General features: G+C 45.5%; 1 protein-coding gene across 2 annotated transcripts in view; it reads left to right on the top strand.

Moving 5' to 3' along the window:
* ADCK1 (aarF domain containing kinase 1) overlaps positions 1-23923 on the top strand; it is a 173995-nt gene that overhangs the window by 3880 nt on the left and 146192 nt on the right. The window contains exons 1-3 of one of the 2 annotated variants that reach the window (XM_074996704.1): positions 7153-7156; positions 13888-14024; positions 23666-23749. In XM_074996704.1, coding sequence (XP_074852805.1) covers positions 13899-14024; positions 23666-23749 — 210 coding nt within the window. In that variant the 5' untranslated portion in view covers positions 7153-7156; positions 13888-13898. Of the gene's footprint in view, positions 1-7152; positions 7157-13887; positions 14025-23665; positions 23750-23923 lie in introns of those variants that run through there. The other variant, XM_074996703.1, reaches the window with a different exon arrangement.

Below are 23923 nucleotides of genomic sequence, written 5' to 3'. Positions count from 1 at the left end.
ATGGTTACAGGCAGCATTTAAAAGGAATAATTATATCTGGGGAAAAATAGGGTCAGAGGGCCCATTAGTGCTTTTGTCAAAGTCTTTAATTCTTTGAGCTGCATCTGTATTATCTGGGATGATTGAAAGGGAGGCTGGTTTAATTTCTGTAATTTGTTACACTTCAAAGGAAAGTGAAATTGTTCAGGAAAGCAATGATAATCTCATATATTTCTGTAGTGCCTTCCAGGCTTCCTCAGTGCTTTGCAAAGTGGATGGTGGTAGAATTTCACCCATTGATGGTATGAAGCCTCCTCAAAGTAAAACACAATGGCTTAGCAATAGCATGAAACAGCCTAGGACAGGAAGTGAAAGAGAATGCCTTAACCAATTTAAATTATCAGGGGATTTACAGAGGTGAAACATAATAACCCAAGATGGAATTTAGCCTGCTTGAATAATAAAACCCTTTGAAAAGTTTAAAAGGCTATTCAAAGACCACAAGACTGGTTTTACATCTCATTGAAAACATAGCAACTCAAGGAGCACAGCACCCTTGTGCCACATTCAGGGCTTGAGTCATTACTAACTCAATGCAAAGAACAGTTCCTACTGAATTAACAAATACAGGAGGTAGGTTTCCTTTGGAGGTACGCCCTCCAGAATTAATGTGGTCTCACCCTACTGATGACAAGATCCTAGTGGAGCTGGGATGGCTGTCATAACACAGACAATTATGAACTTTCCATTAGCTGGGTAAAGATGATATAGTTGAGTCTTTTTTTTTAGAAGTTGGACTAGATGAACCTAATGTTTCATTTTGTGTCTTTGCCCCACAATTTGCTTGAACTTGGCCCAGTGAAAGCTCTCAGTGGGCATGTTAACCTGTACTATGGAACAGTATCCAGATGCTTTTGCTCCGTTACCCACTTGATTGTGCGATCTTCAGTCTTGCAGCTGCGTAATGCTACAGTAGCATGGATGCGATAATACAATTTCATTTGGTGACCTGAATTAACAAAACCTGAAAAATATTTTTGAAACACAGGTTTCTAGTAGCCATGGCCTTTAGGGGCCAGATCTTCACTTGGTATCAATTGACATAGCCTCCCCTAAATTCAATACGGTTACAATCAGCAGAGGATCTTTACAGCACTATCCACCAACCATAGATCATGACAGATCACACAGCAGGAAGGGCCTGCTGTATCATACAGTCCTTCCCAGGGCACTCTGAAAAGCCATCAGTTACCCCAGAATGCTCTCTGGTTAGAGCTCTGGGTCAGGATCACAGAATCACCTGTTCTGTGAGTTCCTTTTGGTCTCTCCTTTTCTTGTAAACCAGGAAAACCTGTTACTAGGGAGACTTTTCGGATTTCTTTAGATATTTAATATGAATAAATTTAAAAGAGAAAGAGAGCAAGGTGGATGAGACTGCCATACGCTCTTCAAATTACCTGACTGACCCCTTCCTACTGTGGGGCTGGGGCAGCAAGGTTCTGAGCACTGTGGTTAAGTTTCAAAACCTCAGGCTTGTGGCTTTATTCACAGTAAGTATTGCGTATTTACCATAAATGAAAGTAAACGTTTTTCGTCTTTCGTAGCCATTGGGAATGCTCTGAGATTTATTTTATCCGTTGATTGAAACAAAAATGAAATCAAATATAGCATCTTTATTCTATGCCAAGTTCTTTCATGTGAGTCCATTGTAGGCTCACACCAAAGAGCCTGGAACACTCTAACTTGGTGCTTATCCTAATTATAGAATAATTTAGCTTTGGTTGCATAATTACCTAACACTCTTAGGCCGTGTCTATACAAGCCCCAAACTTCGAAATGGCCACGCAAATGGCCATTTTGAAGTTTATTAATGAAGCGCTGAAATGCATATTCAGCGCTTCATTAGCATGCGGGCAGCCGCGGCGCTTTGAAATTGACGCGGCTTGCAGCCGCGCGTCTCGTCCCCATGGGGCTCCTTTTCGAAAGGACGCCACCTACTTCGAAGTCCCCTTACTCCCATGAGCTGATGGGAATAAGGGGACTTTGAAGTAGGTGGGGTCCTTTCGAAAAGGAGCCCTGTCTGGACGAGACGCGCGGCTACAAGCTGTGTCAATTTCAAAGTGCCGCTGCCGCCCGCATGCTAATGAAGCGCTGAATATGCATTTCAGTGCTTCATTAGTAAACTTCGAAATGGCCATGTGCGTGGCCATTTTGAAGTTTGGGGCTCATGTAGACGTAGCCTTAGGCACATGACATTATTCTACCAAACACTTGTTCTTTCTCCGTTTCAGCCCCAGCTGTAAGTTGTTCAGCTGAGAGCTTCAGAAATAACCAGCAGTCCTATAGCATCTTAAAGACTAACACTTATTTATTAGGTAATGAGCTTTTGTGGATAAGCCCCACTTTCTCAGATTTTAAATAAGAGCTGTAAGAATAGGATTATTTTGAAACACTATAACCTAGTTTATACAGAAAAGGCCAATAGCAATCAAATGCTGACATGCTCCACCCCTTCTGATGTACATAATGCCAAGACAAGAGATCTACTGATTTGAGCAAAAGACTGGTAGCCATGGCTGCTATCGTTTTTCATCTTGTGTAGCTGCAGGAAGTTGTGACGGGAGGGTGACTGAAGGTAAGGCACTGCCTTCTTTATTGGAGATCTACCTATGTGCTAGCCTGATAGCATCTATGATTTCTCTTTTGTTGCTCCTGAAATCTGTTCTGTGATCCAGAATGAGCTCAGTTGAGGTCGTGTCCTTGTTTACACTAAACTTCCAGTGACTCTTTTTGGCAGCAGGAGCAGACCTTTAGCTCATATTCCCTAGATGAGCACTTCCCAAAGTGTGGGCCATGGCCCAGTACTAGTCCTTGGAAAAAAAATACCGGTCCTTAGAAAATATACACATTATCACTATGTACTATTATTATTGTGAATAAATAATAAACAGTGAAAAATTATTCATTTTTTCATTTTTTTATATGCATTTATATTTTTGGGCCACAAAAAGGTACTGAAAAAACTGGGTTCCAACTATATGAAGTTTGGAAAACCCTGCCCTAGATTATCTCCTACCATAAACCTAATTATTTTACTTTTGGTCTGTACTAATTTCCCTCCTATTTTTGCAATTACTTACATGATCCAAATCTCTCTTCTCATTGTGTGCTGTGTCCCATATTAACACCACTTTCAGGGATCACCTTTGTCAACACTGTTATGATGAAGAGCGAAGCCAACATTATGCTGGGATGCCTCCCTCACTCCCTTTTCAACTCAAAAACTGCCCTCTGTACTTTCACCAACCCAGGAAATCAACCTTAACTTTGACTTTCCTGACTGTGGTGTTAAATTTTCTACGGACAATGTTCCACAATTAACCCTCACTGCATTTATATTAATTTGTGTGTGATTAGACATAGATTATGAGAAAGACTGGGACTGTGAGTAGCAAGTGTCCTAGAAATAGTCTTCATTATATTTTGAACATCAAGTAATTGCCGTCCACCAAGGATCCCAAGAAGATGATGTTCTGGGTCACCTGCTAGCAGTTGCTCACAGGTGCCTAGCGAAAATGACATTCATCCTAATAATAATGTATCCAGGAAAGGGCAAAGCCAGTGGGAATCTTAGTTTGGTACAGGGGTCAAATTAGGCTGGTTTGCTTCAGTATCTATTTTTCTGGAAGCTGAGTCTTTGTGCTCCCGATATAAGATGTCATGTAAGAAAAAGTTTCTACATATTTTACTTGCAAAAGGAACCCTGAAAATTTGAACAGAGTCCAGCCAACGTAGTGACGTTTGCCTAAATTTGCAAACAACCTGGAATAATATGTATGATTGAGATTTGGACTATGTTACCAAGGCCTCTTTTGTCTCCTGCTGCTTTTGTTACAGCCTTGTTTACCCATCATTTATTTGTCACTTCCAGGACTCACTTTTTTATTTTTTTGGCAGGATCAGTTCTAACTGCTGTCTCCTCAACTTTATCCTAAGTACTTTTATTTTCCACTATGGATTACACAGCTGCTACTGAAGTCCATCTTATCTTCAATGACACTGATTGGAAAATAGAATTGATTGTCACTGATTTTCAACAAAAGTTTTATTGGAGGATAGCTATTAAATATTTCAGTGGGTGGTTATCAAGCTAGGTATTTATACTGTAGAATCTGAATGCCTCACAATAATCATGCTAACTCAGCAAGATCTGAACATTCTCTCCTTTGGTTCTCTGTTTCTAAGCATGTATTTAGGCTTTTTTGTTTTTCCATTTATCATCATCATCATTCTGGGGAAGCTTTGATGAAGAGCTTAGTTTTATATTTATTCTTGAATATGTTAAGATTTGTCATCATTTTTATTTTTCACAATAAGGAAATTGCTAGCTGAAAGCCAGCTGCAGGGTAATCTTTCCTCCTCATTCCAGCAAATCTTTCCCCTGTTGGTAACAGTTTCATTGTTACTGATGAGTACTGTTTACTCCTGGGAGAATTCTGTGCCACTGAGTACACCCAGAATGCATATTGCCCACAGATTTTTTTTCTTTGCAAAATATTGGTTCTGTTGGAGAGACACTGCAATTAGACCTTTCATCTCCCCAGGGCTTCTTGGGCATCAGAAAAAAGGATAGTCAGTTGGCAGAGAGTTAGGAGGAATAAGATGTTCTCTTCACCATGGGGCCAGGTGAGGAGGCAGACCACAGTGGGTAACATGGTGCTGCTGGTAGAATCACAGGCTAGGGGGCAGAGGGACTAGTGGGAGAGACAGACTGGGGTATGGGCTCAGAAGCTAGTGGGGTAACAGTACTGATTAGGGGTTGCACGGCCATGTGTACGGGGGGAGGTGAAGGGACGCATAGGGACAGAGATAAATGTGCCTGACTGAATGGGAGAAGCTAGGAGTCAGTCGGGATCTGAATGTAGGATGCTCCCCAGCTTCCTAACAATCCCCCCTAACTCCGTTCCATACTTCTTCCACCTATACCTACCGATCCTCCAAGTTCAGTCCCAGGCTGCTTCCCTCTCCCTCAGCCCTTCTGACCTCCTCCCCATAAGCCTTCTGAGGGGTGCAGAAAATACATTTGTATTGTCGTTCAAATTAATTTCTCAATGTTCCCCATTAATATGCCTATTAAAAATCTATTTGTCAAAACAATGCATTTCAGGATTTTTTTTTTTTGGTCTGCATTGTTACAGACATATTTACTCATAGGCATTTTGAACTTACCAAAATAGCTGAAAATTTGTGATTATATCGTGCTATTTTGACAAACAAAATGGCAGAAATTTAAAATATTGTGTGCAGAATTTTTAATGCTTTGGCAGAGAATTCCCTCATCAGCAATTGGTGCATGCAGACATTTCAGATAGATACTAGCACTGAGGTTGAGGATCAATCACATCTATCTATAGTGCTTCCAAGGTCCGTATCCCCTGGTTAATCCAGTAGTTTCTGCTTTGTTTTTATGGTGTTTACTTGCATCAGAGTTTTTAATAAGGAAAGTCTTAAACCTGCCAAATCATCAGAAAGTTCATGAAACTGTTTATGGCAACAAAATTCAAATTTCAAGTCCAGGTACCTGTAATTCAATGTTTTTCCCTTGATTGGGAAATACTGATTGGAGAGCAGTTTTACTGCTGCAACCAAAACACCCAGTCAAAAAGGGATCTTGGGGCCTCTGGTCAGCTACTGACCAAACCACTGACTGTCAGGCTAGCAATGCCATTTATTAGGGCTGAAAGGCTTCCTCCTAGCTCCCAGGCTGTATGGCTCCCAAGAAGCAGCTGGCATATCCTCCCTCTGGCTCCTATACATAGGGGTCACCACAAACTGCCACATGTTGCCCCCAACGCAAGCATCACCCCCACTTGCCAGGACCTAGGCAAGCAGCAGGGGTGGTGTCTGCAGATGGGGTAGAGCATAGTACCATGTGACCACAGGGACAGGAAGGGCAATGCCAGCTGCTTCTGGGAGCATCTTGAGGTAAGCACCACCCCAACATTGTACCCCTGAGCTAGTCCTACACCTCAACATCTTGCCCTAGCCCTGATTCTCCTTCCACACTTCTCGATCCCAGTATGGAGCAACCTCCTATGTTTCAGCCCCACCCTAGAGCCTTCAGTCCCCCTCTGCAACCCTGCTCGTCCCCCACCTCCTCACTCCTGGGGGCTGTGCTCCTCCCCACTCACCAGGTGGCAGCAAGTGGTGTGAGCACAGACCCAAGGAATCAGGAAGAGCAGGAGGCAGCTATTCCATCACCTGCGGCTCCCAACTGCTGCCCTAAAGCTGCAGGTGAACCTCCCTCTCTGCCTTGCTCCATGGTTGCCAGTTCTCCTGGATTGCATAGACTAGACCTATTGCAGCAAACGGCATACAAGCGGTTCGGTGCAGGCGAGCGGGCAATTCTTGCTCCTACTCCTGCACAGATTCTGCCCCTCTACTGAGCGACCACTCCCCCTGTGGGGTGGGAGGAGCTCTATAGCTGGATCAGTGAGCTGAGGCCCTATTCTGTGCAGCAGCCCTGAGCCCCTGTGTGGGGCTTGCTAGGCAGCTGTAGGGCCGTGCAACGTGGAGGGAATTTAGGCCTAAACTCCCTCTCACATCCCAATCCACTGCCTTAGCCTATAGCCCCTTCCCACACGCTGCACCTCTCACCCCCGAGCCTACACCTCGTCCTGCACCCCCGCCTCTGAGCCAGCATCGTGCAAACGGGTGAAGGGTGGAATAGGGAGTGACTGGGAGTTGGAGCAGAGAGAGCAAAGGCTGCGGTGTTCGGCTTTGTGCCGGAAGAAAGTGCGCGTACCCCGAATTGCTAGCGTAGAGACGGGATTATCCTGCTCCTTCCCTACCCCGCCCACAGCGTACCGCTGCTGCTCGTACCGAGTGTTTGGTTCGCACAGAATCCAAGCCTAAAGCGCCGGTGCTTTTGGAGCGGGCGCACCAGCAGCGCTCACGTGACAAAACACCCCTCCCCTTCTCGGCTCTTCAGTGAACTCGCTCAGGGTCCAACGTTTGTAGTTCTCTAGGCTCCTCCCCATCCTCTATCACACGGGGTTGGGACCAGCGCAGGACTACAAGTTCCAGCATGCGTGACGGGGATGAGGCCGTACCATATGCTTGAAGTGGGGGGGGCCCTTGTCTCCATTTACAGGGATCGAGGTAGCGCTAGGAACCGGTAAGTGTGCGGAGCGGCCTCTTGTACTCGCTGAGGGGTGGGAGGTCCCCCGTGTCCCACTGGGAGGGTCTGCGTCCGGTGCAGTTTAAAAGGTTGTGTAACTAATCAGGAGCCGGCCGGTTCGGGCAGCCGGGCGGGAGATAACACCTTCTCACACATACCGCACACGCGCGCTCGGTGCCGCCGGTCTGGTTCGGCTCTGCCGCCGGCGTTCTCCTGTCAGTCCGCCTGCTCCAGCCGCTGTCCCCGTTTTCTCGTCCCCCAGGTCCAGCCGCTGTCCCAGGACAGCCTCCGACCCAGCCTGCTTTCCCCGCTCACCTCCGCTTCTGCCCTGCACTCCCACCCGGCTTGCCTGCCTCTTTGCGTACCGCCAGTGCTGCCCTGCCCTGCCCTCCCCCCCTCAATTCTCTCCGCCGCCCCCCAGGCCCATCACGCTCGGTTTCCACATCCACCAAGCCCTGTTCGGCCCGCTACTCGCCGCCGCCCAGCCATCGCCTCCTGCCTAAACACGTGCTCAAGGACCAGAGGTGCCGTCAGCGTAGGGAGGCTCGCAGAGCTCTGGCTTATGTACTGGCACACCCGCTGGCCAAGTCCCATCTTCAGCATGCCTGCCAAAAGCCAGAAGAGGAGAGTGAGTGTCTCGGAGACCCCATCTCCTGCCACAGGCAGGTAGTGGGTGGCTGCATCATTGCTGCGCTTAACCTTCTTACTTGCTTGTCCTGGTTCTTCACCAGAGAAGCTGCTAATATTGTGGAGTCGGTACTCCCCATTGCTGTACAGGTAACATGCAGCAGTGATTGTGGCTGGAAGGTCTAGAGTTTCTCATAAGGTGTAAGCCTATGGTTCTCATCCTTTGCTTTATCTGAAAGCTGCACCTTCCCAGAGGCCTAATTTTTCAGTACCTCTTGGTTCATTGGTTTCATAGACCGCGTCAGGTATTCAGTCATAAACTCCAGTCATAAACGGTTTAAACCATATATAAGTTTAACTTTTATTTCTTTTGCACATGGTATTGCAAACATTGAAATGGTGGGAGTAAGTGTGAGGGTCCCCAATCTTCATGTTGTTGCAGGCCATAGTGTCTGAAAGTAATCATCTGGTGGTGGTTCAATGGCCTACAGTAGCCCTCCAACTTTTGCAGTGTTGACTTATGCAATTCTTAGAATAACATGAGTCAAAATCAACCAGTGCTGTTGCACCAGTGAGTTGTCTGGCTCCTGAGACTGGCAGGGAGCTGGGAACCAGGCAGCAGCTGGACCCTTGCACTGGTGGCTCCCAGCAGCTGCACCTGACTCCCAGCTCCCATCTGCTTGCAGGGGCTGGCAAACTGACCAGTGCTGTTGCGCCAGTCAGGTTCCTGGCTCCCATGAGTGATGGGGTTTGGAAACCAGGTGGCAGCCCAATCCTTGTGCTCTCGGCAGCTGCTGAGGAGAGCTGGAAGCCAGGCGCAGCAGCACTGGTCAGTTTCTTGGCTTCCACAAGCAGAGGGGAGCTCGGAGCCAGGCAGCAGGGTGAGTGCTGCGAATAGGCATGGAGCTGCCACCATCTTCACCATTGTTGCCAAGCCACTATGCAGCCCTGGTCCAGGGGGACCTGAAGGTAATAGGGTCCCTCCCCTGTCCTGACATATACAAAATTTGACTTACGTGTGGTTGCCCAGGAATGCCACCTACATGTGAGTGGGGGGTCTACTGATTGAATGTAGGAGCTCTGGTCAGTCTGGCTGTAAGTTACAAACATGGTACATAAGCTGCATTATGGACTAAGTAAGGTGAAAGTCAAAGAAGCCAGTTCATGGTGGTAAAGACTCACTGACACCTTATGGAAACCCTGGATATATAACTTATTCTGGCAGTTCTATTTCTATATCTTGTATTAGATTTATTTTAGCCCCAACTTTTTATTACTAAGAGACATTAGCACGAAAACAGGATCTTGCTGCTTAAAAGCTCAGCTGCTCCTAATGTTTATTTCCCACTTAAAGGTGCCATCCTCTATTTGTGACGTTCTAGTTAGTGAGTATGGAAATAGTTGTGATGTCACAAACTGCAGAACATGGCTTGAGGTGGGAATAAGATGAGGGAACAGATGGACCTACATCCTGTCTTCAGACAAGTGTTCTTAATAATGTAGAGAAGAAAAGAGAAAACAAGATTTTTTTCCCCTCATTAAAAGGGGATGCTACCACTTCAGAGATTAAAAAAAAAATAGGACCAGAAATGTTTTTATTAATAAAAACTATTTCTTAAAGTATTTTGGAAGTTGTGGAGAGCACTGGGCATTTCTGTAATATTTTTATGAAAAGTGTATGTGTCTCAGGTTACCGGCTTTGGTATTACTCTGGTTAAATGCAATGAGTTAAATCAAAGCAGGTTGTTAGGGCAAAGCAAACAGGTGATGAAACAATGTCAGAGAGAAGATGCTTCTAGAGAAAATACCAAGGATCTTAAAGGGAATCATGGTAGAGCCATTGGAAAATGCCTGCCTGCTTGGCTCCAATCAGATGTGCAAGTTAATTTTTCCCTGGCCTGAATCTAGGATCAAAGAGACACTCAACTTTTAAAGACACCTGTGTAGTGAGGAAGTAGGACTAGGCTTTGATTAGTAGATGCTTCTGCTAATGCATCCCATAATGATATTTGCTTTTTGGTAACAGTGTTATGCTTTTGACTCATATTTAGTTTGTGGTCTGTTATGACCCTCGGTCCCTTTCTGTATTACTCTTTCCTATGTTGTCCTTTCCTATTTTGTTTTTCCTTCCCAGCGTCTGCTCTCCCCTCTCCTGCCCTGCCCCTAGACCACCACAGACAGGTGCTGCTATGGCTGTGCTGGGGTGTCCCCCACCTTTGGTGGTCTTGTGAGGCTGGACCAATGCCCTGCACGTGGCAGGTGGGGGCTTTTTCAGCTCATACGGGTTAACCGTAACAGGTAATCCTCATCATGGTTTGTGGATAATCAGCTGAACGTGAGGTTTCAGTGCTATGCTGTTGCCAGAAAGGCTGAGGTAATCCTTGGGTGCATAAACAGAGGAAGCGAAGAGGTTGTTTTACTTCTGTATGTGAGGCTGGCATGTGTGGTTCTTCAATACTGCATCCACAACTTAAGAACATTGATGGATTGGAGATCGTTCAGAAATGAGCCACCAGAAAGAGGAAAGGATTAGACAACACGTCTTATAGTCAGGGTGACCATATTCCCCTAGGGTAAATACAGGACACCCTGGGGTGGGGCTTGTCCCAGCTAAAATGGGACGGATGGTCACTTTGTATCAGGCAATGGCTGCACCCTTCTTCCCACCCAGACCTCTCCCCTCCAGCCCACTCCTGAGCCCCGCACCCACTGCTGCACTTTACCTCCCACTCTAACCCCGGCCCCAGCTTGCTCCTGTGCCCTTCCTCCCAGCCAGAACCCACCACTGGCCCACTGGGGCTGGGGAGAGAAACAAGTCTGCAGGCAGGATCTTCAGGTCTTGGTGCTGCAGACTCCAGAGGGGCTCTGACCCTAGCCCCATGCCTCACAGGGCTCCAGTGTAGGGGTAGATGGGGCTCCAGCCCTGCAGGATGTCCAGAGGGGCCTTGGAGCCACACAGTACAAGGCTCCAGGCCTGGCTCTGTGATGCAGTGAGGGCTGGGTGGGGGGTAGCTCTGACCTTGCACCGCACAGAGCTGTGGCCCCAGGTCCACAGCAGGGGCCACCCTGGTAGGGCTCCAGCCCCAGCTCCACCCCAGCCCTGTGGCAGGAGTGTGGGGGTGGGGCTCTGGGTCCGGAGGCCTTGGCCCCCTACCATACAGGGCTGAAGCCCTGGCCCTGTGATGTGGCTGGGGCTGGGTCTCTGCCCCCATGCTGTGCAGACTCCGGCCGCAGTAGGGCTCTGGCTTGACCCCAGGCCCATGGTGGGGACTGGGGATGGAGGGGGCTCTGGTGATGGCCGCACCTCCCTTGCTCCAGCCCCCACTTTGCTGCCCCACAGCTCTGTCCCCAGCCCAACCACGCACCAAGCAAGGCTGGGGCTGGCAGTGGTGTCCCAGTGGTGCAGCAGATGGGGAGCAACATTTTAAAATGGTGGTGTCCGGAAATAAAGCACTGCGAGTCTCTGGTCAGCACAGGAAAAGGTCACCACGGAGGGCCAAATACGGGTCAATTGGTCCCATTTAAAAAATAAGTGAGGATGAGTTTTTGGCTCCCTAAATATGGGACTGTCTCCCCAAATATGGGACGGATGGTCACTTTAGGTATAGTAATTGACTCAAGGAGCTCAGTCTGTTTAGTGTAACAAGGTGATGGTTAAAAGAATGACTTGATATCATCCTGTAAATGCCTACAGGGGAGAAATTTAATAATGAGCTCTTCAGTGTAGCAGAGAAATGTGTCCCATGATCCAGTGTCTGGAAGTTGAAGCTAGGGAAGTTCAGACTGGACATAAGACAAAATACGTAACAGTGGGAGTAATTAACCATTGGAACAATTTACCAACCACTCAGCTGGGAGGTGGAATACCCAAGTTTAATACTAATTCCCCCATCCCTTCCCTTCCCACCTCCTCTGCCTGTCTGTTTTGTGTGGAGCAAACAGATGACTAACTCATCCTTCAAGAAACCATTTAGGTACCTAAGCCACTGGCCTCCAGGTTCATGAATGACAGACAGGTGCCTAACTGTGTCATACGGACAGGGGCTGTTGTTGCATCTCTCACTGGCTAGCTTAGATGGCTCCCTGCCTAGCATTCTGGCTTTTATGAATTTCACTGTAAGGCATCAAACTCTTCCTGCTCATTAAGGAAGTTTACATGCTTAACTTAGGGTTTGTGCATTGTAGTGTTCTGTGATTTTTTTTCCTAGGTGCCTGAACATTAAGCACTGTAATGTGCAATGTTGCAACTCTTAGGCTGCTTTATGGATCCAGGCCAAAGTTTCCAAGTTCCTACTTGCTGTGGGAACCAAGCCAAATGAACAGTTCTAAAGGAGCCCCTTCTATAAAACAAGAATGGTGAAGGCTTGGATCCAGTCTAAGAGAAGCAGAGTCATAGGACTCCCCTTTGAGTGAAGTAGAGCCCTAAGGTCTGTCATTATGAAGAGCGCACTTCCAAATGATTGTAGCTAAAGGCGAGAATCTATGATTTGTGACAAATAAAAAAAGATGTGGGTAAATTTTTTTCTTCATGTAATTGCTGGATATTTAAACAGCAGCCTTAGGCTTTTTTAACTGGAGTGAAATTGATTGGAAACAGAAAAGGAAACTGACCATCCTAATTCCATTACCGAAGATGCATGAAGTAGAAATGAAAAACTTTGTCAATGGAACAAGGTGGAAAAAATGGATTTGTAGGCATTTTTCAGGCTTGAATAATCAAAAGTGTCATTTAATAAAGCAGGAAAGGACCTGGTCAGAGGTAAGAGCGAGTGCTAGAGTTTCTGACACATCATGAAATCCCTGTGGGGGAGGGAGCAAAATCTAGTTAGCGCCTAATATTAAAATAAAACTGCCCAACCCTAAAATGCCTCCATTAATAATAATAGTTAAAACTTATACATGGTCAAATTACTTTACAAATGTAACTAGCTAGTACAGGTCTAAAAGTATGGAAATAGATATATTATTCTTTCCTCCATTTTTTGGGAAACTGAAAGTTTGATGTTAAGAGGTTTTCCCAAGCTTATATCTAGTGCTAAAGACAAAGCCAGGACTAGCACTCTGTTGTCATGATGCCCATTCTCATACTCTGCTAGTGGACTCTACAGCTTTGGTTATATAGGACCGTAAATGTCCCCCCCCCGGCTTACCACCATCCTGATGAGAAGCAGTTATCTTCCTGGTTTGTTGCTTTGACCACGTCACCCCTTCTCTGCCTGTTTCTGTTTGCAGTCCTTTCCCACTTTGTCAGGCACAAACTACTTATTTTTACTTCTAAGGCGCTTCATGGCATATCTCTGCCTTGCCATCTGACCCCCTACCCCTTCTCCCCTCCATCAACAATGACAACCTTTCCTGTCTATTTGGAACATTTTCCAACAGCACCTTTGTGCTTCCTACCTACCTGAGTACCCCGTTTAATAAAAGAAAAAAAAATCTAACTGTACTGCGTTAAATTGCTTAAGACCTATGGCAGCCTACAAAAGGCATGATAATGGTTAGGCAGCTGGAGTGCTGTGACTACTGCTTATTACACTAATCGTAACTGACTCACTGTTACCTTGTGCTCCTGCTGTTTGTTTTATGTTTCCATTGTCTCTTGTTTTTTACTTAGAGTGTAAATCCTTTAGCGCTAGAGATGATCTTGTTTTAATATATAAATGTATGTAATAAAATGCACAGTGTCTACCAGAGTGGAGCTCTGATCTTTGATTTGTGGCCTCTAGGCACTAGATGGCTATTGCAGTATGATCGTGAGCTTGGAGTGGAGCTCCGTATGCCCCTGCCTACTGATCACTATGAAATGAAGGCACAGAGAAGCATTATGTGGAGTCAGTAGCAGAGTCTGGATTAAAACTTGGAAGGCTTGTTTCCCAGAGCACTAAGCACTACACACCACTGTCCTCTCACAGCAAGAGATAGAAATTATGGGCACTTGTCGAGTCATCCATTCTAGAAAATCTTCCTGTACTTGCTTGACAGCTGATTCAGCTCAAAGCATATGTGCGACTGAACTATTTCCCAAGGCTGACCTAAATTGTTCCCCATGTACTCTTTTCTTCCACTCAAGTGATGATGGTTCTTCTTTTGTGTCTCTGCAGTGGTTGCTGGCATGGCCAGAAGGGCATTGAAACTTGTCTCTTTGGCAGTGGCCACCTCTGGCTTCTACCTCTACAGTAGCAAGTACCTGGATCCCAATGATTTTGGAGCTGTTCGGGTGGGCAGAGCCATTGCCACAGTAAGTTTCACCCTGGCAGGTTGCATGAGGGGCGCCATGAAAGATTTGCTGGCTGGGTTAGAAGGATCCCTAAGAGGGAATGGAATTCACGAGATTTCAGGCCCTAGAACCAAGTTTTCGGCATTGATACGTTTCATGTGTATAACTGGGTCAGAGGTCCAGAAACTTGGGTTTTTCTGTTTTGAGATTTGTGTGGGAGAAAAAAGAGATTGAAAATATGGACATTCTAGAGTGTAGTTTACAGTGAAGGAGAGAGAGAGGGAAAAGAGAAACACTGTGACAATGAGTGAACCTATACTTTATTGGTGAATCTGTTAGGATAGACTTGTGGGGCCAACACCCATTTTACTGTGTCTTTTTACCCCACATAGTCTTCTGCCACCTCTCATCCAGGGCTCAGTCTGGTGCGTCACCTCAATGCTTTTTCCAGTCATTTTCCTTTGAAGCTGCATTCCACATCCTTGATGGTGACTCCCCTTTCTCCTTCACTCAGGCTACGGCTACACAGTAGCTGTGACTCAAAATAACTGAGGCATTTTGTGCAATGCAAATTAGCTAAGTTATTTTGCCTTCAAAATTTCCGCTACCCTTCCCGGGATGCGGGGGGGGGGGGGGCGGCGCGGCGCGGTAGTGGCAATGGAATATTGCGCTTGAAATAATGCTGCTATTCTGAGCACTGTGTTTAGCTGTGGGGTTGCTATTTCGGGATATAAATGTATCCTGAAATAACAATCACTGCGTAGCCATAGCCTCATGGATCATTGAGACCATGTTGCTGAATAAAAAATATGTTGGTACCCTCCTGGTAATCCTTGTCTTGGGGCCTCAGTGCTAGGAATTTGAGGAGGAGGCTGGTGTCTATAAGTGTGTGTTTGGGGATTTCTGTCGGGGAAAGGGTGAAGTGAGAGAGAAGGCAGGAGGTGCACATAGGAGCAGCACACGCACTGCTTCTAAAATCTCAAAGAGCCCTGCTGGTCCTGGAGGGGTGTCTCCTTCATTTCACCACAGAAGTGTACCACAGCGTGCAAAAACATAATCATGGCAGCTTTCCATGAGATTCCTCTGTGGACAATCCATTTTCCAACACCCAAAAAAGGTAGGTCAGAAACTGTATAGGAGATCAGCCTTCCCTGCACTTCTCTTGTACTGTACATCTGTCACTTCATGACAGGAGCTCCATCACATACAGGCTCTGAGTACTAAGGTGCTGCTTCTGCACATTTAAAATGCTTCATTAGAGAGAATTCTAGGGAGTGTCCCCTGAGGGCAGCACTGCAAGAAGCAGGATCTGTAGCTGATCTCAGAATCCATGACCCTGTACGCAGACTGGAAAGGTGCATAGGCCAGAGCCGAAAGTGATGTGCGGAGTGTCTAGGAGCTGAGGTTGTTTGTTTTGATTTGGAGGGTGTATGTGTATAGTAGAAACATCAACTGTCACCACCGCATTAAAAATAACGTGAAGCATAGTACGTGTCACTTCATCATTTCAGTGTCCCAGACTAAGGTGGCGGCTGAGGTTTTGGAACAAGCTGATAAATTAAGTAGTAATAAGTCACCAAGGCTGGTTGGTATTTACCCCAGGAATTCTGAAGGAACTCAGATGTGAAATTACAGAACTACTAAAAGTTGTATGTAATAGGCTAAAAGATATGTAGGAGCAAAAACTTTCAAGTGCAAAGACTCGCTTCGTCAGATTCATGAGTCATGCATCTGATGAAGCGGGTCTTTGCCCACGAAGCTTATGCTCCCGAATATCTGTTAGTTTGTAAGGTGCCACAGGACTTCTTGTTGTTTTTGAAGATACAGACTAACTCGGCTACTTTTCTGATAAATGTGATATGTAATATATCACTTAGATCAGTTGTACCAAATGATTAGAGGGTAGCTAATGGGACATCTATTTTTTTAAAAATACTAATGAGGTGATCTGGCACTTCCAGGCTGATAAGCCTGATTTCAGCACCAGGCAAATTGGCTGCAGTTCTGTTCTTTACTATGATTAGCAGACATACAGATGAACCTGGTTTGTTGGGGGAAGAGTCAACATGCCTTTTATAAAGGAAAATCTTGATTTACCAGTCTATTAGAATTCTTTGAGCTGGGTCAGCAAACATATGGAAAAGGGAGATCCATGGGATGCAGTGTGTTTGGGCTTCAGAAAGTCTTTGTTGAGGTCCATCACCAAAAGCACTCAAGCAATGGACAAGAGGGAAGAGGCTCTGATAGATCAGTATCTGATTAAAAGATAAGAAATGAAGGATATGAATAAATGGTCAGCTTTCAGAATATAGAGCAGAAAAGAGTGGTTTCCCCAAGTGTTCTGCACTGGAATGAGTGCTGTTCAACTTAACCTTTAAAAAAGGGCTGAAAAGTGGAGAGTCAATGTTAGCAGATGATACAAAATTATTCAAGATAGTTAAGTCCAAAGTAGAGTGTGAAGTATTACAAAGGGAGCTCACAAAACTGGGGACTGGGCAACAAAATGGCAGATGAAATTCAGTGTTTAAAAATGCAAAATAGTACCCATTGGAAAACCTAATCCTAGCTACGCATACAAAATGATGGGCTGTGGCCACACTTGGCCAAAATTTTGAAATGGCCATGCAAATGGCCATTTCAAAGATGAATAATGAAGCACTGAATTGAATATTCAGCGCCTCATTAGCATTAGGACGCTTCTGTCTGCGGCACTTTGAAAGCGCCGCTTTTGAAAGTGTGTGGCTTGGCGCGGCTACATGGGGCTCCTTTTCGAAAGGACCCCACTCCTTTCAAAATCCCCTTATTCCCCTTGGATCATACTACAATAACCATCTAGTGCCTAGAGGCCACAAATCAAAGATCAGAGCTCCACTCTGGTAGACACTGTGCATTTTATTACATAAATTTACATCTGCCATTACATATTACATAAAATTACATCTGCCATTCCCCTCGGAATAAGGGGATTTCGAAAGGAGTGGGGTCCTTTCGAAAAGGACCCCCGTGTAGCCGCACTGAGCCGTGCGCTTTCAAAGTGCCGCGGCTGGAAGCGTCCTAATGCTAATGAGGCACTGAATATTCAATTCAGCGCTTCATTAGTAATCTTCAAAATGGCCATTTGCATGGCCATTTCGAAGTTTTGGCCAAGTGTGGCCACAGCCATGGTGTTTAAAGTCAGCTGTTCTACTCGAGAGAGATTTTAGAATCGTGCATAGTTCTCTGAAAACTACGTCTCAATGTGCAGTGGCAGTCAAAAAAGCTAACAAGATGTTAGAAACCATTAGGAAAAGGATAGAAAGCAAGACAGAAAATATCATTATGCCATTAAATAAATCTATAGGATACCTTGACTACCGCTTTCAGTTCTGGTCACTCCATCTCAAAAGTTATATTAGAAAATGAAAATGTACAGAGAAGGTCAAATAACAGTGATTAAGGACATGGAACGGCTTCTGTTTGTGGAGACAATAAAAACACTGGGATTTTTCCGCTTGGAAAAGAGGCAGCTAAGGGGAGATATGATTAAAAAAAATCTCTAAAATCTTGATGAGTGTGGTGAAAGTGAATAAAGACACTTTTTTTTTTAAACTCCTTCACACAACACTAGAACTAAGGGTCACCCAGCAAAATTAATAGGCAGGAGATTTAAAACAAATATGGAACTTTTTGCCAGGGGCTGTTGTGAAGGCCGGAAGAATTACTGAGCTCATTAAAGAATTAGAGAAGTCATTGGAGGACAGGTCTATCAATGGCTATTAGCTAAGATGTCAGGGATGCAACCCCGTGCTGTGTCCCCCTGGTCTCTGATTGTCAGAAGCCAGGAGTGGATAACTCAGTAATTGCCTGTTTTTATTTTTGTGTTTTTTACTCCAAAGCATCTGACATGAACCACTATGGAAGAACTGGGCTAGGTGAACCAGTGGCCTGTCCCAATATAGCTGTTCTTATATTCACTGCACAAGCACAACTTACCACCTGTATGCCTCAGGGGAAATTGAGGTACAAAGAGGGGAAGTGGCCAGGGGCCAGTCAGAGCGGAGCTGTTAGACTAGGAGCAATGGGTTACAAAGAGAGTTCTATCAGGCTCAGCTCACTACTTGACCATACTGCTTCCAGAAATAATAGGGTTGTACAGCAGCAGCTACAACCATAATATCTCATAGAAAAATCTGCAGCTGGTCCCTCGCCCCCCTAAGAACTTCTAAAGAATACAGGGAATACTTCTAAAATGTTTTTTTCTTTTCCTAACATACACAACGCACTGTATGGTTAGATTGCTTCAGTGTGAACTTCTGCCATGTTGCTGCACTAAGTTTTGTCTTCCCAGTGTCAGGGATCTGCTCTTTATCGGGGTCAGCAGGTGTTAATACTTAATTTTCATGCATTTCTCCCCAATCATGAGGGGTGGAGACACCTTTAAAATTAGTTTCAATCAGTGTGGGGCAGTCTGAGCTAGTTGGCTCTCCTGAATTTCACCAGCTCATAAGATTGTCATAATCAAGTCAGTCTTGTGGGAAAGGGTAGTTTTGCTAACTATGCTTGCATACATAGAATTGGCAAGGTTTTCTTATTGAGGTGTAGCAGCATTTTGGATGCAGAGGCAGTGGGTGGCTCTCACAGTCAATGTGTGCAATCAGCTTGGACCTCACTTCATGTGCTCTTGCTTTACATGGGTGTCACTTTTGTAATACCAGTAGGAAAAGCCCACATGCAGAGTTCCCAGATTCCATTGATCTCTGTGTACGTTGGCAACAGTAAACAAAATGACTTGTGGGCCCCACATTGAACCCCACCGAGCTGCTGGCTTAGATTCTGTTGTAACCATATGTTTCTGGAAGTTGGGGACCTAGAGGCTATAATGTCTGTTCCATAATCCAGCCCTGGGCAGACCTCTACTTAGCAGGTCAGGAGAGTCCCATCATTAATTTTTGGTTGAGGGAGAGAGGGGCTCTAGTTATGGCAGGTGAGGTTCAAAATGCTCAAAAAAGTTATATTAGAGAAGTACCCCAAACCATTGGATACGTAACTCAACCTCTTGGGACAGAGCTACGCTGCATCTAGGGTCACTGTCTGCAGGGACATGTGCAGGCCAAATTCAGCAGCAACATCTATAAATATGAAAAAAGACATGGAGAGGCAAGATAAAAAAAAAATCTGACTTTCCGCTATCATCTCAAATTTCTGGCTTGTTTGAATTTGGTGAGAAATTCTAAATTCATCTACACTTGTTCATCTGACCTTGTTAAATTTCCTTATGTGGCCTGAGGTAGAACTGTGGCCTGAACCCAGGTTTGGAGAATCAGGAAAGAAAACCCTGAGAGGCAGGGACATTGAGTGGGTACCTCCATTTCAGGACATGGCTAGGTTGGTGCATAACTTGAGGGTTGTGGGAAGCCAGCAGCTGCATGACTCAAAGTGGAAGCCCCATCCTCTGAGACTTTTAAAACTAGACTTGACAAAAGGCTGGAAAATGCATATGGACATCAATCCTGCATTGCCAGCTAGAGGGACTGGATGTTCTCTCAGGTTTTATGATTATGAAGATCGGTTTCTCAGGAGCATGGAGGAAGAAGAACTAATCTTTGATGGAAGTGAGCTGCTCTTTAGGGCCTGGATAGTAGCAACTCACAGAAAACCTCTAAATTCTGGATAGCACTGGGAATCTGATGTTGCTACTTTGTTTGCCTTCTGCATAGTCCAGGGTCTAACACAGACTCCGCCTTTTCAGAGATCATCCAGTTACAATCCTCTGCCATAGCTGAAGTTCATCTCAAACACTTGTGGGATTTAACAATGTGAGGTTTGCATATCAGAATAATCATAATACCAGTTTGTTGTTCAAGATTATGTAATTAGTGACTGCTTAATTAATTTCCTCTTCCTCTGTAATTCAGGGCAATCTGTTAGCTGGTTCTTTTCAAGTTGAAAGTGATAATTACCATCACTGACAAGAGATAATATAAGAACCAACCCAAACCTTCCCCCAAAGCTGACCTGAAAGTCCTCTGTTTCAAAGCTATTTTCTGATGTTGGAAAATGCCTGTTAGTCTTTTTCCACATACTTCTTCACCTGCCTCTCCACTCCTGGCTTCAGCAGGGACAGGAAGGGCTGAAAAATCACAAGAAAAGCCTTCTTCCAACAGGTTTCAGGACATACCAAAAATCTCTATCCAAAAAGGAAAGAGCAAAACCCTGTTTGTATCTGATTGCCAACCTCGCTCCAGAGCACGGAGTTTCAGGTAAATTCTTGTCTGGATCTTTTAGAGTTCACCCATTGTTCATTTCCAGTGACTCCCCTTCTACTGCAGAAATGACATTGTTTCCTTTGCCTCCAGAAAGCTGGGCTGGTGGATGTGTTTGCTGTATTTTGTGTAAAGGGCCCTGTCTAGTTTTACATTGGTGCTGGGCATTCATCCAGCCATAGAATCAAATGTCCTATAAGTTTAGAGCTGTTTGGAACTCTGATTCTAGACAGTTTTTTTGCAGATTCCATCTGCAGTGACAGGGACTGTGCATCCAGGATAGTGGTAGGGTTTGAAATCCAGATGGGGATTCTGCAGCTCAGTCTTCTGTCAAATGCTCTGATTAGATTTCTATACTATAAGAACAGCAGGGACTTTAATGGTCATCTAGTCTGATCTACAGCTCACAGGCCACAGACCTTCACCCACCCACTCCTGTAGTAGACACGTAATGTTGGGCTGAGTCACTAAAGTTCTCAAATCATGATTTAAAGACTTTCAGTTATCAAGAATTCATGACTAACTCTGGTTAATACCAGCAAATGACCCGGGCACAGTGCAGCTAAAACTTTGTGAAAGTGCTTTGAATATCCATTCTTGCCCTTACTGAATGTGAGAGGGAGAGGCATTCTCAGGCCTGCAATAAAATTTTCAAAAGCACCTAAGTCGCATTTCCAAAAGTGATCTAGGATCTTCAGAGCCTTACTCCCATTGGGTTTTACTGAGACTTACACTCCTCAGTGCCTAAGTCTCTCTTGGAAATAGGGTTTAGGAACCATCATTCACTTAGGCACCTGAAAAATGTTACTTTGGCCACATTACAACTTTTAACCTGTTTATAACCACTTAATTGCCTAGTCAACTCCAAACATGGTTTGTGACAGGGGTCGGCAACCTGCAGCTGTGGAGACGCATGTGGCTCTTTAAGGAGCCACTTGTGGCTCTGGGCACTGCCACTGCTGACTCCTCTTGTGGCTCTCTACACTGCCTCCGCTGAAATAGTGGAACTAAATTGAACTGGTTTAATGGCCAGCATTAAAACAATTCAGTTTAGTTCCATTATTTCAACGGGGACAGCACAAGAAGCCTCTCACTCTGTACATGGAGAAAGTGAGCAGGGGGAGGAGCGGCCAAGTTTTCCTCTTCCTGTTCGAAAAAGCCCAGCCATGCTAAGGAGGAAGTGGCGCCCCCACCAGCTCCTCCTTCCTTCTCAGCAGCTGCCGGAGCCTGGAGTTGCATCTGGCAGTGCAAGGTCAGCTCTCCCAGGACCCAGCCCAGCTCCCTGCTCGGCCTTGGGACCCGGTGAGCCTGGTGCTGGTGCTGCTGAGTGAGGAGCAGCTGGGAAAGTTGTATGCACTTTCTGACCTGAGAAGTTTGCGGGGGACCTAGGGCAGGGGGACACAGTGTGCATGTGGGGAGAGAGCAGAGGATGGGCAAGTAAGATCCAGATTGAGTGGGCAGGGTGGGGCAGGGAGGCTGAGGCAAGTTAAACCTGGGGAAGGGGGAAAACAATTTGGCATTGATAGGGGTTATGCCTGGGCATGGAGGGGGGTGGTGGGATGTGGGGGTAAAGCTTGAGGTTAAGGGGCAGATTTGGGAGCTGAGGCAGGTAAAGCCTGGACATGGGGGTGATTTAACTTTCTAACTGGTACAGATCATTGTGTGTGCACTGTTCTTAAAATAGGGGTGACAAAAAGTATGGTTTGATGTTATTTATTAAGGACCATCTCAAACTCATGTGCATTGCAGCTTATGAAGTATTGATTTTATAACTGAATTTGAACAAAATGGGTCTTCTCTCTATTTTGGTTGCAGACCCCTGGTTTATGACCACCCACTCGCTTTGTTAATGGGGTTAATATCTGGGGTGGCTAAGAGTGTTTCGCCTTTGACTGTAGGTTGGCTCATTGTTATATTCGTCAAACAGGTCATAGCATTTTTTTTTGCATGTGGTTGGATCCCCATATTATATCTTTGTAACAAGGTTTTCTTCAAGTGATTGCTCATGTCCATTTCACATGAGGTGTGTGTGCTTTCCACATACACCGGTGCTGAAAGTTCTTCTCTCAATGGTATCCTTAGAAGAGTAGCTCTAATGACCCCGAAGTGGTGCTTCCATGGCATAATATAAGGAGTGCTGCGTGCTCCCCCCACTTCCATTTCTTCTTGCCATCAGTGATAGCCTTGTAGTGTTCTGTTGCCTTGGCCGCAATTTATTGGAATGGTTCTAGACTCATCCCATGGAAGAGTTTTCCTGCTATTGGCCTCCGATGGGCATAGTCAATGCATTAGGTGCCTGGGGGAATCACACGTTACCCAGAAGTGTTCCTTTTGTGCAAAGCTCACAGCCAGAGCAAGAAAGGATAGAGAAAAGCGGCTGGAAATGCTGCTGTTTGATAAGGCCTTCCAGCCAGACATGCCGGAGAGGCCTCAATCGGAGGGACCCACAGGGCTCCATAAAAGGAAGGCGGCTTCCCTCACCCACTCGGTGCAGAAACGGAGGAAGCTCTCTCCAGCCCGATCCCTGCCGGCGGTCACAGTGAGCGGGACGGACGTAGCACACAGCCCCCAGCCGCAGTCCCAAACAAGCGGCAGTGCGGCAGTGCACGTGGGAGAGGCTATCACTGGCAGAAGAGCTGCTGCATGGACACCAACAGAGATGTGTTATTTGTAACCAGCGAAGGTGACTGTAATGCTAATCAGTTACCAAATCAGAGTGGCTGTCATGGTGTGGATGGATGTTGGTCTGACCTCTCCTATCCCATCGCCTCAGTGACAGCTTAGACATCACAGTTTGACACCAGGGAAGCTGTTCTGATGTTGCTAATCCTGGACTATGATTTAGCTGCAGAGATGGGGTATGAAAGGTTCCAGTTCACATGTAACCATCGGGCTGTTTAGTTTTACCTCATGTACATGGCAGATTCTGAATAAGGCACAGTATTGGTTATCAGCTGTTTTTTCAGTTCTGTTTCTGACTCAGCCATTGACCCACTGTGTGACACTGCCCAACTCACTTTCCTAGTGTTTGCTTTGATTCTCCCCATATGGACAATAGACATTATCTTGATTTATCTCCCAGGAGGGTTGGGCTGTTTAATTTATGAATATCCATAAAGTGTGCTTTGATTGCCTTGAATGGAAGGTGCTACAGAAGTACAGAGTATTACTTATTTTTATTAGCTCAGCGTTACTGAGCTGCTTGCCTGGAGGGAATTTTTCCATAAGCATAAACCACTGATTTTCATTGGCATTAATGTTTTTATCTGTATTTCTTTTGTTCCTCATAACACTTTTATTTTAAACAAAACTTAAATTTAGGGCCTAAAGCCAAATAGAAAGAGTCTCTTTTAATAAAGGATTTTTTGGTTTAATCTGAGGTAATTTCAGTCTTCATACTGTTTCTGGCTTGGTTTTCAGACAGCTGTTATCACCTATGACTACCTCACTTCTCTGCGGAGTGTCCCATATGGATCACAGGAGTATGCATACCTCAGATCACAGGTAAGATGACCACACCACAAGGCTGAGTCCCCGAAAGGCTTGGGAAGCAGAGAGAGCTCTATCAAAAGCAATGCCATCCACTGAGCTGCTGGTTAAGTCAATCAGCCACAGGGATGAAAGCAGGTTTGATCCTTACTTCAGGCTCCTTGCTGCTTAGACTGAAGTGAAGCACTG

This window comes from Carettochelys insculpta, chromosome 6 (genome assembly GCF_033958435.1).
Source record: "Carettochelys insculpta isolate YL-2023 chromosome 6, ASM3395843v1, whole genome shotgun sequence".
Taxonomy (NCBI): domain Eukaryota; kingdom Metazoa; phylum Chordata; order Testudines; family Carettochelyidae; genus Carettochelys; species Carettochelys insculpta.
The sequence above is the reverse complement of the archived record's forward strand: the minus strand, read 5'-3'. Positions and strand labels throughout refer to the sequence as shown.